This window comes from Nicotiana tomentosiformis, chromosome 6 (assembly GCF_000390325.3).
Source record: "Nicotiana tomentosiformis chromosome 6, ASM39032v3, whole genome shotgun sequence".
Classification (NCBI taxonomy): domain Eukaryota; kingdom Viridiplantae; phylum Streptophyta; class Magnoliopsida; order Solanales; family Solanaceae; genus Nicotiana; species Nicotiana tomentosiformis.
The window spans coordinates 112,564,481-112,584,899 of record NC_090817.1 but is presented as its reverse complement, the minus strand read 5'-3'; the positions used below and the strand labels follow the sequence as shown (position 1 = coordinate 112,584,899).

The 20,419-nt window shown below is 37.3% G+C and overlaps 1 protein-coding gene across 1 annotated transcript; it reads left to right on the top strand.

Annotated features, from left to right (window-relative positions):
• The first annotated feature begins 372 nt into the window (after positions 1 to 372).
• On the top strand, positions 373 to 4,421 carry LOC104094258 (peroxisome biogenesis protein 19-2-like). The gene is made up of 5 exons (XM_070177688.1): positions 373 to 582; positions 686 to 734; positions 1,010 to 1,289; positions 2,828 to 3,144; positions 4,214 to 4,421. The coding sequence occupies exons 1-5, from the start codon at positions 540 to 542 to the stop codon at positions 4,257 to 4,259; spliced, it is 735 nt and encodes a 244-aa protein (XP_070033789.1). The 5' UTR covers positions 373 to 539; the 3' UTR covers positions 4,260 to 4,421.
• Positions 4,422 to 20,419: the final 15,998 nt, after the last annotated feature.

The window sequence follows — 20,419 nt, the reverse complement described above, 5'->3', positions numbered from 1 at the left end:
CATAATGAACTGAAAACTCCTCTATTTATAGAAGAAAGGAAGCAACTGCGAGGCTTTTCAGGAAGCAGCTGCAAGACTTTTCTTTAGCTGCTTGTAAGCTGTCTACATGAGCTGCTTGCAACCTGCCTGTTTAATAAGAAGCTGCTGCAAATCATTTCATTGAGCTGCTTATAACCTGCCTGCATTAGCTACTTGTAGATAAACTTCAACAGAGTACTAAATGAATAATTTTATTCAGGAATATTATTTATAGCGGAGTAATAAATGAACATCCACAATATAATTATTTTTATAACATGTGGCAATTAGATGACCTCGGGATGCGCAAAACCCTAGTGTATTTTTGTCGGGTTTTCCGCCAAAACACGTAACTGTACCTTCCCAAGAAAAATCTTTACCGTGCGTATACATTACCCTTTATATAAATTGCACCATCTCGCTTTTATCTATCACCCATTCACAAAGATTGGATTTTTATAAGATATTTGGCAATACACTAACAGAAAAAACACAAACAGAATATACTATAGGGGGAATCCATGGCTACTGACCACTCTGATGAGTTAGACCAACTTCTTGATAGTAAGTGGCTCCCCTTTTACCCCGTTTCAGTAATTCATACTTGTAACATGTACAGAATTGAATTGAATTAGACTGGAAACTGACCCCTTGAGTTAATTTTCAGGCGCTTTGGATGATTTTCAGAGCCTCAATCTCACTTCTGCTTCCCAAAGGTCTTTTCTGTTATGCTTTCTCTTGTGGCGTTTATTTAGTCTTTTCCAATGTACACCCCCCCCCCCCCCCCCCCCCCAAAAAAAAAAGAAATTAAATCTTTTCTTTGGTTTTAAGCTAATGGGGTTTGAATTTTGAGCTGTGATAAACAGGGGGCAGGATATATAAGAAGTTTATTTAGTCTTCTCCAACGGAAAAAAAAAATCTTTACTTCGGTTTTAAGTTAATGGGGTTTGAATTTTGAGCTGTGATTAAAAAGGGTTGATGTTGAATGTAGAAATGGGGATGGAGACAAGAAAGAGAGTTCTTGTATGGCTAGTGAGGTTCAAGGGCTTGGGATGTCGTTGCCTGATTTGAAAGCTAAGAAGAAGGGGAAGCAAAAGGCTTCTAAGGACTCACATGTCTCTGAAGCTCTTGAAAAGCTTAGAGAGCAGACTAGAGAGGCTGTTAAAGGATTAGAATCAGTGGCTGGGCCGAGACCTGGTGTAGAGAGCTTTGGAAGTGATCCAATGATGGAGGAGTGGGCCAAGCAATTTGAGGAGCTTGCTGGTTCTCAGGTATATTTTTCTTAAGTTTCTTGAATGTTAACGTCATTGTTTTTTCACTTCTGATTCTTTTTATCAAACAGTGATTAGTGAAATGTTGAAACTGCAAAATATATGTTTCTTTGTGAAGCTTCATAATTGAATGTGAAGTTTTTTTCATGAAATTTGCAAGACGGCTGATAGATTTTGTTCTCTTACATACTGGAAATTTGGGGAAGGGAAGGGGTGTGGTGAGGAATGACTAGTGAGGATGTTACTGTATTGATATAGTCAGAGAAACCATTTTGCTTCATTTATAGATATAATTAACATTTTCAGCTAAATGATTGCGTTTATGCATGGAGGACTTTTGGTAATGAATTGATGTAACATCTCAATGCCTTCTGATGATTTTAATCGCCCTGCAGATTTTCAAAATTGTTGCAGTCTTGTGTTCTGTTGGCATGTTTAGTATGTTTCAATCGATATACATGCTGTATAAATAGGATCTAATTGCACATGTAGATCTCGTGACTAAGGAAGCTGAATGAATTTTTTTGTTCCAAGGACTGAATTTCATTATATTGTTTGGCCTTGACCAATTACTCTAAAAGTAAAGGACTGCCACCCTTCTAAAGACTCATTAGAGGAATCTATCCAAAATGTGACCCTTTCAATGCCTTTTACATTCTTAGGTCCTGTTTCCTCTACTGTAGAATTCTCTGCTTAGGATTTTGGATTTCGCCATTGATCTCTATGCTACTACTTCAATCAATCGCTGTTTTGACTATCTTTCTTTTCCTGATAAGGAAGCTGTTTGAACTTTGACTATTAACCTTCAGTTTTGGGTGGATGCTGCATTTCATCTTCTTGCTTCCTTCCTATTTAATAATGCAATGGAAGTACATTCATGAATCAAATAAGGAATTAAGGACATATTGGACTGTTAAGAGCAAAGTGCTGAGACATTTGAATGATTTGGATGAGAAAATAGAAGACACTCAATAACTACTCACTACTGGACTTCGAGTCGAGATAGAGTTAACTTCTTGTTACATGTGCAAGTGTGGATTAATGTGTTTATATGTTCAGGAAACTGCATGATTGGCTCGAGATGGATTTCTATGTCTATCATCCCTGAAAGCTGTTCACAGCCTGGATTTGCATTTCATGTTTTGGTTACCTATAGTTAAAAGCAATTCCTGTTGCCTTAATTCTCTTTTGTATTCTCCTTTTCGCTTAATAAGTCAAAATCATTTTTATCAATTGCACCACGATGGTACCTCAATAATACAACATGACTATTACACTAAGCCTCTAAAAAGTCCTTCGAACTATCTAATACATAAAGAGATATCTTTTTTGCACTGAAAAATACAAATAAAATGGAGTAGTAAATAGCTCCTAAAATTTTCAATTCCTTCGATAGTATTCTATCCCATTTCTCCAATCATCCATAATGTGCATGAAGGCACCCCCATATACTCTCTAATGTATATCTTTTCTTATAAATAGTTTCTTCTCACTTGTTTGGAGCGGATTCATAACTATTTTGATCGAGTAATTGCTAGGACATGGAGTCTATCGTAGAGACCATGATGCAACAGCTTCTTTCAAAGGAAATTCTTTATGAACCTATGAGAGAAATTGGAGAAAGATATCCAAAGTGGTTGGAAGACAATAAATCCAAGTTAAGCAGTGAAGAATATGAACGTTATAGACACCAGTATGAACTTATAAGAGATCTAAACAAAGTCTATGAAACTGAGCCAAGCAACTTCAACAAAATTGTCGAGCTTATGCAGAAAATGCAAGAATGTGGCCAACCACCAAATGATATAGTGCATGAGCTTGCTCCAGACTTTGATATATCAACTCTTGGACAACTGTAAGTGCTCTAGTATCTTCAGAATTTCCTTCAAATTTAGTTGCCTGCATTTTGAATCAGTAGTAGTTATAGCCTGGAATTGTAATGTCGTCTTTTCCTTTTTTTACCTGGAGATAGTAGGTCCTTTACAGTTCTTGGCCTATACATATTTCCCTAAAGTTTTTGGTTGATGGACTAAAAGCATGCTAGTATCTTGCCTATTCTAGATTTGGGGTAAAGCACTGATTATGTGTCTACTGTGATTTTGGGGTAAAGCGCTGCTTATGTGTCTACTGTGTGTATGATAGTATCCTATCAAGGTCTGAAAGTTCCACATCTTTGGATCAAACTTTTGACTTAATGGAACAGCTCCTGCAAACTGATCCTGGTCTCCTGCTTTCTGCGCAACTGGTAGAACCATTTTCAGTGTTCCAACTCGCCCAAAAAGAAAAAAAGAACTCAATTCAACATGCCAAATCAATGAAAATAATACAGACCAGAGAAACAGTATTGCAATGGTTTGACAGTGGTTGCAATTGGCGACTAGAATGTTAATGGAATGTTATAGTACATAATAATTTCATGTAAAATATGAAAGCTTGCAGATTTGCTTTAGCCTTTATGGAAAGTGAGCTTTTACTCTTCCTCCGTCACTGTTCGTCTTTCCCTTCTCCTATAAAGAACGAGTAAGTTGTTTAAATTATCTCCAGATCCTGCCCTGTCTGAGATCTGACAACCATCCCAGCTACCAAAGCAAAAGCGGCTGGCTCAAGAACATACTGCTGCATCCTATGCTTAGTAATAAAATAGGAAGAACAAATTGATGGCATATGTCAGATGGGGAATTTCTCATTCTCTAAACCATTGTTACGGTGATTTTTGAATCTTTACCAATCTAATGAGATCTGTCTAAAATATTGAGCCTTCTTAGTTATTCGTCTGTCTAATAGAAAAGACATATTTTAATCATTAGTCTGATAGATGATGTTTTTTGTTTCCGCTTGAAAATGGAACCCTGTAACTGTTTTGATGTTTAGTAGTATCTTCAGCTGTGAATTGTGATTGAGCAGTCTGTACTCTGGTTTTGCAGATCACCAGAGATGCTCGAGTCGCAACAGAACTGCTGTATTATGTGAAGACACTGTTTCGACTATCCTGCTGGCCAGCTTGCTCCTTAAATTGTTCTTTTACCATTGTTACAATATGCGAGGAACATAAGTTATATCTCGATGGAATTCAATTGTGAGGTTATTGCTTATCTCATCTTTCTAATAAATGTGACGTGCATTCTTTTCTTTCGTTTTGGTGACCGTATATGGCATACCTTCCTATGCATAAAATGCTTGGAAAATTTTGAATGGTGTTGCAGGATATTGAACTTTTATCACAGCTCAATTTGTATGTTGAGTTTGGATTTTTTTTTTTTTTTTTTTTTGCGAAAAATTTAAAAATAGCCATTTTTTCGCCTGGTCAATCAAATTTAGCCACATAATCAAAAGTCAACTATATTTAGCCACTAAATTAGCACAAGAACAATTTGTTGACTAAAATACCCCTACTCTATTTATATAATTTACGCGACAAGACCTCATACTCTGTTTCAGCAGAATCTTGCGGCATCAATCTATAGATTGAAGTAAGCTCTCACAATTGTTCTTCTGATTCTTCGAATTTTCTGGTTTGATCTTCTTATTCTTCACAATGCGTTAATCTATGATTCTTCTCGTTTGTAATTTAGATCGTAACTAATAATATCTGCATTGTTATTTATTGTTATAAATTTATATAAAAAACGTTTATTCTGTGCTTAATTGTATAATATATAAATGTAATTTAATTTCAAGTACTTTATTCTGTCACTAAACACCGAAAATGTTTAGTTCATTAAAACACACACAGTTAAACTGATGGCAGATGAATTAATTGCAGAACAAAACATCCAGTATAATATACTGGACCTTTCTGATAGATATATTAAACTTACAAACTTCCAAAATATTATACGGATATATATATTAAACTTACAAACTTACAAACTTCCAGAATATTACATGGAGAGTATGTGTGATTCTAAACTTACAAACACCAAGAATATATCTAAATGTTTAAGATTCACCTACTATCCTGAATAAAAAGATGGAATTTTGTCGTTAGATATGTCAAAACTACAGACTCTCCAGCATATAGTATTGGAGGTATCATTGATTCAAACTACTACAAACAATTATGCATAAAATGGTATAGAACACAACACCAGTATAAAATGCTGGACTTGTCTTAATTAATATGTAAAACTCAGATACTTCCAGCAGATTATACTGGAAGTATCTGTGATTCAAACCAGAAGAATAGGTATAAGTTTTTAAGGTTCCCCTAATGTCCTGAATAAAATGCTAAACTTTTATTATTACATAATTGAAAACTACAAACTCTGCATCATATAGTACTGAAGGTATCTTTGATTCAAAACCAGAAAAAATAATGCATAAAATGGTGCAGAACAAAACGCCAGTATAATATGCTGGACGTTTCTTAATTTATCTAAAACTCAGAAACTTCCAGCATATTATACTGGAAGTATCTGTGATTCAAACCAGAAGAACACATCTAAGTTTTTATGGTTCCCCTAATGTCCTGAATAAAATGCTAAACTTTTATGATTACATATGTGAAAACTACAAACTCTGCAGCATATAGTACTGGAGGTATCTTTGATTCAAAACCAGAAAAAATACTGCATAAACTGGTGCAGAACACAACGCCAGTATAATATGCTGGACTTTTCTTAATTAATATCTAAAACTCAGAAATTTCCAGCAGATTATACTGAAAGTATCTGTGATTCAAATAAGAAGAACACATCTAAGTTTTTAAGGTTCCCCTAATGTCCCGAATAAAATGCTAAATTTTTATGATTAAATATGTGGAAACTACAAACTCTGCAACATATAGTACTGGAGGTATCTTTGATTCAAAACCAGAACAAAACACCAGTATAATAGGTTGGAGCTTTCTGAATTGATATGTAAAACTCATAAAATTCCAACGTATTATACTGGAAGTATCTATCGTTTAAAGTAGAAGAACACATCTAAGTTTGTAATGACTTGAATAAAATCCTGGACTTTTGTGATTACAAAACCAGAAAAAATAGTACATAAAATGGTGAAGAACAAAACGTCAGTATAATATGCTGGACTTTTCTTAATTAATATCTAAAACTCAGAATCTTCCAGCAGATTATACTGGAAGTATCTGTGATTCAAACCAGAAGAACACATCTGGGTTTTTAAGGTTACCCTAATGTCCTGAATAAAATGCTAAACTTTTATGATTACTTATGTGAAAATTACAAACTCTGCAGCATATAGTACTGGAGGTATCTTTGATTGATAAACCAGAAAAAATATTGTAAAATGGTGCAGAACATAACACAAGTATAATAAGCTTGACTTTTCTTAATTAATATCTAAAACTCAGAAACTTCCAGCAGATTATACTGGAAGTATCTATGATTCAAATAAGAAGAACACATCTAAGTTTTTAAGATTCCCCTAATGTCCCGAATAAAATGCTAAATTTTTATGATTATATATGTGAAAACTACAAACTCTGCAGCATATAGTACTATAGGTATCTTTGATTCAAAACCAAAACAAAACACCAGTATAATAGGTTGGAGCTTTCTGAATTGATATGTAAAACTCATAAAATTTCAACGTATTATACTGGAAGTATCTGTCGTTTAAAGCAGAAGAACACATCTAAGTTTGTAATGACCTGAATAAAATGCTAGACTTTTGTGATTATAAAACCAGAAAAAATAATACATAAAATGGTGCAGAACAAAACGCCAGTATAATATGCTGGACTTTTCTTAATTAATATCTAAAACTCAGAATTTTCCAGCAGATTATACTGGAAGTATCTGTGATTCAAATAAGAAGAACACATCTAAGTTTTTAAGGTTCCCCTAATGTCCTGAATAAAATACTAAACTTTTATGATTACATATGTGAAAACTACAAACTCTGCAACATATAGTACTGGAGATATCTTTGATTCAAAAATCATAAAAAATACTGCATAAAATGGTGCAGAACAAAACACAGGTATAATAAGCTTGACTTTTCTTAATTAATATCTAAAACTCAGAAACTTCCAGCAAATTATACTGGAAGTATATGTGATTCAAATAAGAAAAACACATCTATGCTTTTAAGGTTCCCCTAATATCCCGAATAAAATGCTAAACTTTTATGATTACATATGTGAAAATTATTTCCTATTTCTTGAATAAAATACAGGATACTAATATCTAATTATTTGTGTACATTAAATGTAGGATGCATACAAATTTTTTGATTATTGTTTTCGATGAAAAATGGACACCAAATTACAAGTATTTAGATCATAAAACGAAGCTTGTGCTTATAAATGATGGGACTTCATTTGACGAATTCATTAATAAGATTTTTGTAGTTATAGAGTTCGACAGGAACAAGTTTGAAGCAACAATATGATTTAATATCAACCTAGGTACTGGCAAGGGAATACATGTAACAAAAGATGAAGAACTTACTTCCTGTATGATGCTCTTAAGAAACGGTCCATACTAGAAAGGCTGCAAATTTGTTGTTGATATATCAGAAATACTTTCTGAAATTTTTACTAGAGATCAACAACAAGAAGGTAATGCAATAACGGAGATTGACAATCAACAATTATTGAAGGGAACCACATATGTTTCAGAAGATCAAGTCATGCTGATTTTTGAAATACCAGAAGAGCAAGACATGCCGATTTTTGAAATTACAATGAAAAATGAGAGTGTAATTCCTGTGAAAGATCAACACTTTAAAACACTACACACAATTGAAGGGAGAAAAAGGAAAGCAAAAGGAAAAGCAAAAGAATCCCCATCAATAATAATAAAGGAAAATGCATCATTGGATGATGTAAAACTAGGGTATGTTTTTCAAGACAAAAATGCTATGATTAGATATTTTTGCTTAGCAGCAATAAAGGAGCACTTTGAGTTCTATGTTGAAAGAACAAGTAATACAAGATACTCTTTGATATGTAGTGATAAAAAGTGTGGTTGGACTGTTCGAGGTTCAAGAATTAAGGAATCAACACTTTTTAAAATAGTTAAATTTCAGAGAACACATGAATGCTCGATTGACATTAGAAAGTCACATCAAAGACAAGTGACTTCAAATGTGATAAGAGATTACATGATTGACAACTTAAGAGACATAGCTACTGAAGTAAAGCCTAAGTTTATCATTTCAGAAATGAAAAGAGCACATGAAATAGATATTGGCTATGGAAAAGCATAGCTTGCTATTCAAAAAGGGATATCTTTATTAAGAAGAACAACAAAAGAAAATTATGAGTAGCTGCCATCGTATTTTTATATGATGGAACAAAAAAATTCAGGATCATATGCTAATATTAAGAGAGATGCAAAAAACAAGTAAAAACAAAACTTGTAAAATTTTAGTATTTCGTTTGTTTTTTGTCATCATTATTTTTCAGTTCATTAGTGAATACTGCAAATGACACAACAAACTCTACATTAATATTAAATATAATACTGCATTTTGATATAAAAAATATAGATTTTACAGTATTAAAACTTTCAAAATTACCTCTATAATATACTGGTTTCATATGCAAAATATACAAAATCTCAAGCCTATTATTCTGCTACTATGTTTAATTCATAGTAGAAACACACATCTGCAAATATCCATTAGTATTCAGCTTGTCATACCACAAAACTAAATTCTATTTACTTTTCAATGTAACGGATTTCTTTACATGTTTTTTATGTATGGGGCGTCAATTTCTGGGTGGAAGTATTGTAGACCACTTATTGCTATTGATGGAACATTTCTAAAAAAATAAATATAGAGGTGTTCTATTATTGGCAGTTACAAAGGATGCAAATAACCAGATTTTCCCTATAGCATTTGGGGTAGTGGATTCAGAGAATAACGAGCTATACGAATGGTACTTTAGAGAATTAAGAAAAGCAATTGGCATTCGTAAAGATTTAATGTTTTTATCAGATCGACACAAGGCCATTGCAAAAGTTTTCCCTGAGTGTTACCATGGTATTTGCATATATCATTCAGAGAATAATCTAAAGCATAGAAGAGTGAGAAACACTGTAATAAACCTGTTTCAAAGTGTTGCAAGAGTATACAATCAATCAGAATTTGATGACTTTATCTCCCAAATAACTGTTGTTGATAAGAAAACATTCGACTACTTAATGGAGGAACCACTAGGAAGATGGGCTCGTTCACATTGTCCAACACAACAATATGATATGCTAACAACAAATATTATTGAGTCAATGAATAATGTTTTGAGACGTGCGAGAGAATTGCCACTTTTAACAATTATGGATTTCATACAAGAAAAAATAAAAATCTGGTTCTATGAAAAAAGGACAACAACAGAAGGAATTTTTCGTGAAATATCAAACTGGGCAGAAGCAACATTGAATTAAACCAGCTTTTACATTTAGAGTATTTCCCATTGATCGACTCAAATTCAAAGTCAAAGAAGGGGGTATGGAATTTATTGTTAATCTAGACAAGAGAACATGTGTTTGTTCTGAATTTCAGCTAAATGAGATACCCTGTGAACATGCAATTGCTGCAATTGACACTATATATCAAAAGAAATCGGCTTTCTGCTCCTCCTATTATACAAAGTGTCAGACCCAAAATTTCTCACCGACGGGACCGTGATGGCGCCTAACATTTCACTTACCAGGCAAGCCAACGTTAGAGAATCATTAAACCATTTCCTTATTTCGATTCAGTAAATAACAATAATTAACTCAAATGAAAAATAATATGTGCGGAATATCGTAAAACTGTATTAATTACTACCACCCGGATCTGGAGTCACAATTCATGAACATTCTAGAATTTACTACAAGTAATAGTCTGAAAGAAATACAACTGTCTGAATAAAAGAAACAATAGAACAGAAATGATAGACGGGGACTTCAAGGTCTGTGGACGCCGATAGATCTACCTTGAGTCTCCGGACAGTGGGCCAATAGCAAAATCTCGATCAACCAGAGCCGATATCAAAATCTGCATAGAAAGTGCAGAGTGCAGTATCAGTACAACCGACCCCATGTACTAGTAAGTGTCGAGCCTAACCTCAACGAAGTAGTGACGAGGCTAAGGTAAGGCACCTACAATTCAACCTGTACAATTCAACAGTGTATATACAAATAACAAAAATGAAGAACTAAACAGGAAATATCGGGAGGGGAACATACTGAGGGGAATACAAGATAACGAACTACAACAGAATGATCACCGGAGCAGTCAATATACCATGAATCAACAGAAATAGTGAATACAGTAAGAAAAAATGCACGGCATCACCCTTCGTGCTTTTATTCTCAATCTCACCATAAAATTAATAGAAACGACACGACATCACCCTTCGTGATTTTACTCTCATATCATGGCACGGCATCACCCTTCGTGCTTTTACTTTCATATCATGGCATGGTATCACCCTTCGTGCATTGACACTCACAATATGGCACGTCATCACCCTTCGTGCATTAACACTCACAATATGGCACGACATCACCCCTTCGTACATTAACACTCACAATATGGCACGACATTACCCTTCGTGCATTAACACTCTCCCTTACCATAATGCAATGCATAGATAACAACAGGGAGACAAAATAACAAGTACACACCTTACTTCAATACCTGGTTCCATAATATTAATCTCAACTTGAAATAAGAACTCAATTATCATTAGAAAATCCATAAACATGATAAGAACGATAAATTGAATAATACTAGCATAACACGTATCAATTTGACATAGGAAATGACAATATAAGAAAAACAGAGAAGCATGAAAAAATAGGTAAATTTAGCGGCGCATAAGTACTCGTCACCTCACATATACGCCACTCACATGAATTTCACTTAGCAAGAAATCTAAGGTTCCTAATTCCCTCAAGTCAGGGTTAGACACAATACTTACCTCGCTCCGAAGGCCACTTAATTCTCAATCATAGCTTTTTCTTTGGAATTCACCTCCAAACCACTCGTATCTATTCAAAAATGACTCAATAATATCAAATATTGCTAAAGGAATCAATTATATTGCATATATTAAATTTTCCAAATTTTCCTCCAAAAATCAAAAAATCGACCCCGGGCCCACTTGGTCAAAACCCGAGGTTCGGACCAAAATCCTTTTACCCATTCACCCCCGAGCCCGAATATGTAATTAGTTTTGGAATCCGACCTCAAATTGAGGTCTAAATCTCCAAATTCCTGAAATCCCTAGTTTCTACCATAACCCCTAATTCTACCATGAAACTCTAGATTTTTAGGTTGAATTCTAGTAAATTGAAGTAAAAGATTGAAAGAAACGAGTTAAGGAACACTTACCTATGATTTGGGGAAGAAAATGTCTTTGAAAAATCGCCCTAGGCCTCCTATCCTTTTGAAAACAAGAAGAAAAATGACTAGAGTCCGAAATAAATGCTCCCTGCCTAGCGACCTTCGCACCTGCGGTGCTTTGGTCGCACCTGCGCATCCGCATGTGCGGACGAGATATGCGCTTCTGCGGAGAAGGACTGAGCAACCTGGGGCCGCACCTGCGGACAGGGTTCCGCTTCTGCGTTCCCGCTCCTGCAGAGAAAAGTCCGTATTTGCGGAAAAAACGAAGTCCAGGCCTGGGTCGCATCTGCTGGGCTTCCGCTCACTCCTGCGACCAAAGGCTCGCAGGTGCGGGCACACCAGATTTGGTGCACCAGCAGCCTTGTTGAGGTTTGAACTCAACTCGCGCATCACCCGAATGGCACCCGAGCTCTCGGGGCTCCAAACCAAATATGCACGCAAGTCTAAAAATATCATACGGACTTGCTCGCGCGATCAAATCGCCAAAATAACACCTAGAACTCTAAATTTAGCACCAAATCAAATGAAATTCTCAAGAACACTTTAAAATTTCTATTTCCTCAACTGGACGTCCGAATCACGTCAAATCAACTCCGTTTCTCATCAAATTTCACACACATGTCTTAAATATCATAATAAACCTGTACCGGGCTCTGGAACCAAAATACGGACCTGATACTAACAATGCCAAATATCAATCAATCCTTAAAAACAAATAATTTCCAAACTTATAATTTTCATCAAAAATTCATAACTCAAGTTAGGGACCTCCGAATTCAATTTCGGGCATACGCCTAGGTCCCATAATTCGATACGGACCTACCAGGATTGTTAAAGTACGGATCCGGGCCCGTTTACCAAAATTGTTGATCAAAGTGAACTAAAATCAACTTTTAAGGTAAAAATTCTTATTTTCATTAGTTTTCAACATAAAAGCTTTTCGGAAATTTGCTCGGACTGCGCACGCAAATCGAGAAGGGTAAAAAATGAGACTTTTAAGGCTTAAGAGCACAGATTCGAGTTCTAAAACATAAGATGACCTTTTGGGTCATCACATTCTCTACCTCTAAAACAACCGTTCGTCCTCGAACGGACATAGAAAAGTACCTGGGCTGGTGAAAAGGTGGGGATAACTACTCCGCATATCGGACTCGGACTCCCAAATAGCTGCCTCAATAGGCTGACCGCTCCACTGCACTCGAACTAAAGGGTAACTCTTTGATTTCAACTGGCGGACTTGCCGGGCTAGAATTGCCACCGGCTTCTCCTCGTAAGTCAAATCCTTGTCCTATTGGACAAAGCTGAAATTTAATACATGGGACGGATCACCGTGATACTTTTGAAGCATGGACACATGGAATTCCGGATGAACAACTGCTAAACTGGGTGGCAACGCAAGCCTATAAGCCACCTCTCCCACTCTCTCCAGAATATCAAAAGGTCCGATATACCTAGGGCTCAACTTGCCCTTCTTTACGAACCTCATTACACCCTTCATGTGTGATACCCGAAGTAACACTATCTCTCTGACCATGATTGCAACATCAAGAACTCTACGGTCGACATAACTCTTCTGCCTGGACTGAGCTGTGCGAAGTCGATCCTGAATAATCTTGACCTTATCCAAGGCCTCCTGAACTAAATCTGTACCCAATAATCGAGCCTCCCCCGGCTCGAACCACCCAACTGACGACCTACACCGTCTACCATATAATGCCTCATAGGGAGCCATCTGAATGCTCGACTGGTAGCGGTTATCGTAGGCAAACTCCGCTAACGGCAAAAACTGATCCCAAGAACCTCCAAAGTCAATAACACAGGTGCGGAGCATATCCTCCAAGATCTGAATAGTACGCTCGGACTGCCCGTCCGTCTGAGGATGAAATGCTATGCTCAACTCAACCCGCGTACCTAACTCACGCTGAACTGCCCTCCAAAAGTGCGAGGTAAACTGCGTACCTCGATCATAAATGATAGGTCCGAGCACACCGTGAAGACGGACGATCTCACGAATATAAATCTCTGCCAACCGCTCCGAGGAATAGGTAACTGCCACAGGAATGAAATGCGCTGACTTAGTCAGCCTGTCCACAATGACCCAAACTGCATCGAACTTTCTCTGAGTCCGTGGGAGTCCAACAACAAAGTCCATAGTGATACGCTCCCACTTCCACTCAGGAATATCTAACCTCTGAAGTAAACCACCAGGTCTCTTATGCTCACACTTTACCGACTGGCAATTTAGGCACCGAGCTACATAGGCAACTATATCCTTCTTCATTCGCCTCCACCAATAATGCTGCCTCAAGTCCTGATACTTCTTGGCGGCGCCCGGATGAATAGAATAACAGGAACTATGGGACTCCTCAAGGATCAACTCACGAAGTCCATCCACATTAGGCACACAAATATGACCCTACATCCTCAAAACTCCATCATCTCCAACAGCAACCTGCTTGGCACCACCGTGCCACACTGTGTCTCTTAAGGACAAGTAAATGAGGATCGTCATCCTGCCGATCTCTGATGCGCTCATATAAAGAAGACCGAGTAACTGTACAAGCTAGAACACGGCTGGGCTCAAAAATATCTAACCTCACGAACTGGTTCGCCTGAACATCCAATGCAAGCGGTCTCTCACCAACTGGAATATATGAAAGGCTACCCATACTGACTGACTTTCTACTCAAAGCATTGGCCACCACATTGGCCTTCCCGAGATGATACAATATGGTGATATCATAGTCTTTCAATAGCTCCAGCCACCTCCTCTGCCTCAAATTAAGTTCCTTCTGCTTAAACAAATACTGCAAGCTTCGATGATCAGTGAATACCTCATATGGCACGCTGTAAAGATAGTGCCTCCAAATTTTCAGCACATGAACAATGACTGCCAGCTCTAGATCATGAGCAGGGTAATTCCGCAAAAACACGAAGAAACGGTCATGGCGGGGCGGTAACTATGGTTTCTTAGAACGTATTTCATGGCCCGAATTATTTTTAGGCGATCGGGGTCCTGGGGCCCAGGCCCACTCGGAGGCGTGGGTAATAGAACACGAAAATATGGGAATTGGGCGGAATTCTAGTTTTTTTGCCGTAAAACGCAAACCAACGATTAACGGTCATTGCGGGGTGGCGACTATGGTTCCTTGGGTCGTATTTTATGGCCCGAAATTTTTTTACAGACTCTACTAGACTCGCTCATGACTCGTGAGACCTAAGTGAACCTAGTGCTTTAATATCATGTTGTCACGACCCAAAATCCATTAAAGGTCGTGATGGCGCCTAACACCGCTTTCAAGCAAGCCAACAATAATTGATTAACGTGATTACTCATTTTAGTATTTTAAAATCATAATGTTTCCTTCAATTAAATAATAAGAAATAAAATTACAGAGTAAATGATAATATTCTCCCAAAATACACTAATGAACACTCATAAGTACCCCCCAGAACCCGGTATCACAAGTGCATGAGCATCAACTAGGAAAAATAAAATAAAATACAACATCTATCCGGAATACAAATTAGACAGGAAAGATATAAGTAACTCTGAAGGAGATTCTGCTGGCTGCGGATCGTAACCTGAAATGCTGGTCGCGGCAAGTCCTCGCATCATCCGTGCCTCCGTGCTCAAAGGACCACCGGACATAAAAGTACCTGCACAAAAAATGTGCAGCAAGTTTAGTATGAGTACGTAAATTCACGTGTACCCAGTAAGTATCTAACCTAACCCCGGAGAAGTAGTGATGAGGAGTCAACATCGACACTCACTAGTGGTCCAATAATATCAAGTATAGTAAGGAAGTGAACCAATATGAGGCAAAGTAAATAAATGAAATAAACAGCTGTAAATATGTGGTGCAATTATCCTCCTTACAATAACCTCAAGCTTTTAATTAGCAAATTTCTCCTAAACCGGAGCATATATGTGTGTATAATGGACCTCACCGAATAGGTTGTTATAATTCAAATGAGGGAAAGATTTACAGATACCCTGGCTTCTTGCTAAATATTTTGCTCGATTCCATGAGAATATTTTATAGAAATGTTGAGGCGTACGGCTCGATCCAAAATAATTATTAAACTGTGCACTGACGAGGGTCGAACGGCACGAACCATAGATGTATCTATTAAACTGTCGAGGCGAACGGCCCGCTCCCATGAGAGTGTGGTACATAAATCCTGCTGAGGCGAATGGCCCGATCCCATATAAGTGAAATACATAAAATTGTCGAGGCGAATGACCCGATCCTATTAGAGTGTGGTTCATAAATTCTGCTGAGGCGAACGGCTCAATCCCATTAGAATAAGAAGCTTTGACGGGTCCTTGACCCCACTCACGAATAAACGTGTGAGTTGAAATTTCTGTAACAAAACCTGTCAATGAAGTGTGTGTATATATATATATATATATATATATATATATATCAAGGAAACATGCTGTAAGAAGAGTATAGTTATTCGGTGACTAATCATGAAATCGTGAAGTCTCTACAAAAGCAAGTCTAGTCTCAAGTAGAGATGTAAAACAGAGGAATTTAATAGGCGAGAGAATGCTCAAATAGTGCAGCTACATCATGATGTGAACCTAAGTCTACCCGGACAATAACATGAATGTAGCTACGTACGGGCTTTCATCACCTCGCGCATACGTAGCCCCCACAACAAGGTGCACAAATCAAATATATCGCCTAGGGGTAGTTTCCCCCTCACAGAGTTAGACAGGAGACTTACTTCACTCTGACGTTCCAAAATCTGCTGCAACGCCAATCTAACAACTCAACACAATGACCGTCGATCCAAAACTAGTCAAATAAGATGCAACCCAATCAAAATATACTCTAATACTCATAATTAATCAATTTATAATAATTTCCAACTCCGCTCGAAAAATCGATAAAGTCAACCTCGGGCCTATATGCCCGGATTCCGAAATATTTTGAAGATAATCATTATCCATAATATTACGAACTCAAATATATAATTTATTCTTAATTCCATGTCCAACTTCGTGGTCAAAATCCAAAAATACCGATTTTTAGGTTTCTTTCAAAATCTCACAATTTCTATATATTTTCATGCTTGAATCCATATAAAAACCATGTATTTAACTCACAATGTGAAGAAATCACTTACCCCATTATAGTTGATGAAGATGGCACTCCAAATGTGCTCCAAAATCGGCTCTCAAGGACGAAATAAAGTGAAATTGAGCCAAACCCTCGTTTTAAAGAAGCACACTACCCAGCCCGACCTTTGCACCTGCGGTCCAATAGCCGCTCCGGCGGCTCAGCACATGCGTGCCAAAGTCCGCTTCTGCAGCCCAGTCCTTCTTGGCCAATTTCGCTTCTGCGATCTTCCCTCCGTATCTGCGGCTTCGCAGGTGCGAACATTTCCTCACACATACGCTCCTTTCCAACTCACTTAGGACCGCTTCTGTGACCCTTCTGGCCGCTTTTGCGGCTCCGCACCTGTGGTCAAAACCTTGCAGGTGCGGTTACACCAGATGACAGCAGCTCCAGCATTCCTCCAAGCCCAGACTCGATTCGTTTACCATCCGGAATCCACCCGAGGCCCTCGGGAAGACCTCAACCAATTATACCAACACATCCCAAAATACATTACGAACTTAGTTGAGGCCTCAAATCACGCCAAACAACATCGAAACTAAGAATCACCCTCCAATTCAAACCTAATGAACTTTAAAGCTTCAAACTCCTACAATCGATGACGAAACCTATCAAGTCATGTTCGATTGACCTCAAATTTTGCACATAAGTCACATTTGACATTGCGGACCTACTCCAACTTTTGGAATCGGAATCCGACCCCTCATATCACAAAGTCCACTCCCAGTCAAACTTCTCAGAAATATTCGAATTTCTAACTTTCTCCAAATAACCCTGAAATGACCTACAGACCTCCAAATCCACTTCCGGACGCGCTCCCAATACCAGAATCACCGTACGAAAATATTCCCAGACTCGAAATCCCAAATGGACATCGATAACATTGAAATAAACCTCATCCCAATTATTTCTATGAAATTCTTCCAAAATGCCAACTTCCACAATAGGCGCTGAAACGCTCCCAGGTCATCCAAAACCCGATCTGGACATACGCCCAAGTCCAAAATCATCATACGAACCTGTTGGGACCTTCAAATCCCGATTCCGAGGTCGTTTACTCAAAAAACACACTTTAGTCAATTCCTCCAACTTAAGGCTTCCGAAATTAGAATTTTCTTTCCAAATCAACTCCGAACTCTCCAAAATTAAATTCCGACCACGCGTACAAGTCATAATACCTAAAGTGAATCTGCCCAAGGCCTCCAACCGCAGAACGACACGCTAGAGCTCAAAACGGCCGGTCGGGTCGTTACAAGGAAATATTTGTGATTTTATACGTATAACATGTCTAGTGTTGTTTCCATTGTAGAATACCATACAATGTGAGTATATTGTGGGTACAGGTATACTAACATTCTCTGTATTCCACTCTTATTGCACATTTTGTATAACATTCTTATTGTTAAACCTATTATACTTGGTATAATTTAAAGTAAACAATGCATACTGGTATACTATATGTGATGAGTTCTAGTATAATAAACTGAGTATTATACAAAAAAATCATTAGTTCCAGTATAATTTCTGTGATATACCTTTAAGCTTTTTATATAGGTATACTATAGAGTGTACCTATTATATTTGGTATAATTTAAAAAGATTTTGCATACAGCTATACTATATGTGATGAGTTCCAGTATATTTAACTAAGTATTGGATAGAAAATTTAATTAGTTCTAGTTTAATGTTCAAGGTATACTTTTAAGATTTTTATATAGCTATACTATTGAGTGTACACTCTTACTTTTGATAGATATATGGATTTCGGAAAAACAAAAATTACTATATAAATGCAGCAAAGTATTTTGTAATAGAAGAAACAAAGATTACATTCATTTTGACTTCAAATCAAGAAACAAAAAAAATAGACAGTAATAATATTTTGAGAAACAAGAATCCCGAGCAAATTATTCTAGATTACAATCACTTTTTTGAATGAGCGCATGCAACCTTATTGTATATAATCAATCATTCTTTTTTCTGTATTTTCTTGAATAAGGATGAACTACTGTTGAACATGTGCAATTTGTTCTGTTATGCCCATATCTTTTGCAACGACCACATCTTGATTCCTTATTGAATTTTGTACAAGAGACATGCTGATTCTTCTGTCTTCTTCCTAGCATAACTTTTGCATTTGGAGGCTTAGTGATTTCTGACTTAATAGTATCTGGTATAACCCATGTAGTTGAATCACCTATAGAATTTACTTGTCCTTCATATGTTTTTAACCAAAAGTCCCTTTGTGTGATGACCCAAAAGGTCATCTTATATTTTAGAACTCGAATCTGTGCTCTTAAGCCTTAAAAATCTCATTTTATCCTCCTCGATTTGTGTGCACAGTCCGGGCAGGTTTCCAAAAAGCTTTTATGTTGAAAACTAATAAAAATAAGAATTTTTGCCTTAAAAGTTGATTTTAGTTTACTTCGGTTAACATATTTGGTAAACGGGCCCGGATCCATGTTTTAAAGGTCCCGGTACGTTCGTATCGAATTATGGAACCTGGGCGTATGCCCGAAATTGAATTCGGAGGTCCCTAACTTGAGTTATGAATTTTTGATAAAAATTATAAGTTTGGAAATTATTTGTTTTTAAGGATTGATTGATATTTGGCATTGTTAGTATCGGGTCCATATTTTGGTTCCGGAACCCGGTACAGCTTCATTATGATATTTAAGACATGTGTGTGAAATTTGGTGAGAAATGAAGTTGATTTGACGTGATTCGGACGTCCAGTTGAGGAAATAGAAATTTTAAAGTGTTCTTGAGAATTTTATTTGATTTGGTGCTAAATTTAGAGTTCTAGGTATTATTTTGGCGATTTGATCACGCGAGCAGGTCCGTATGATATTTTTAGACTTGCATGCACATTTGGTTTGGAGCCCCGAGGGCTCGGGTGCCATTCGGGCTATGCGCGAGTTTAGTTCAAACCTCAACAAGTCTGCTGGTGCACCAAATCTGGTGTGCCCGCACCTGCGAGCCTTTGGTCGCAGGTGCGAGCGGAAGCCCCGTAGATGCGACCCAAGCCTGGACTTTGTTTTTCCGCAAATGCGGACTTTTCTCTACAGGAGCGGGAATGCAGAAGCAGAATCCTGTCCGCAGGTGCAGCCCCGGGTTGCCCAGTCCTTCTCCACAGAAGCGCATATCCCGTCCGTACATGCGGATGCGCAGGTGCGACCAAAGCACCGCAGGTGCGAAGGTCGCTGGGCAGTGAGCATTTATTTCGGACTCCAGCCATTTTTCTTCATGTCTTCAAAAGGATAGGAGGCCTAGGGAAATTTTTCAAAGACATTTTCTTCTCCAAATCATAGGTAAGTATTCCTTAACTCGTTTCTTTCAATCTTTTACTTCAATTTACTAGAATTCAACCTAAAAATCTAGAGTTTCATGGTAGAATTAGGGGTTAGGGTAGAAACTAGGGATTTCGGAAATTTGGAGATTTAGACCTCAATTTGAGGTCGGATTCCAAAACTAATTACATATTCGGGCTCGAGGGTGAATGGGTAAAAGGATTTTGGTCCGAACCTCAGGTTTTGACCAAGCGGGCCCGAGGTCGATTTTTCGACTTTTTGAAGGAAAATTTGGGAAATTTAATATATGCAATATAATTGATTCCTTTAGCAATATTTGATATTATTGAGTCATTTTTAATAGATACGAGTGGTTTGGAGGTGAATTCCAAAGGAAAAG

Excerpts from the sequence above, each read along its gene's own strand:
- LOC104094258 (XM_070177688.1), top strand. The coding sequence starts at position 540 with ATGGCTACTGACCACTCTGATGAGTTAGACCAACTTCTTGATA. Across the intron at positions 735-1,009 it reads CTCACTTCTGCTTCCCAAAG|AAATGGGGATGGAGACAAGA; the intron begins GTCTTTTCTGTT and ends TGTTGAATGTAG. Across the intron at positions 3,145-4,213 it reads ATATCAACTCTTGGACAACT|ATCACCAGAGATGCTCGAGT; the intron begins GTAAGTGCTCTA and ends CTGGTTTTGCAG.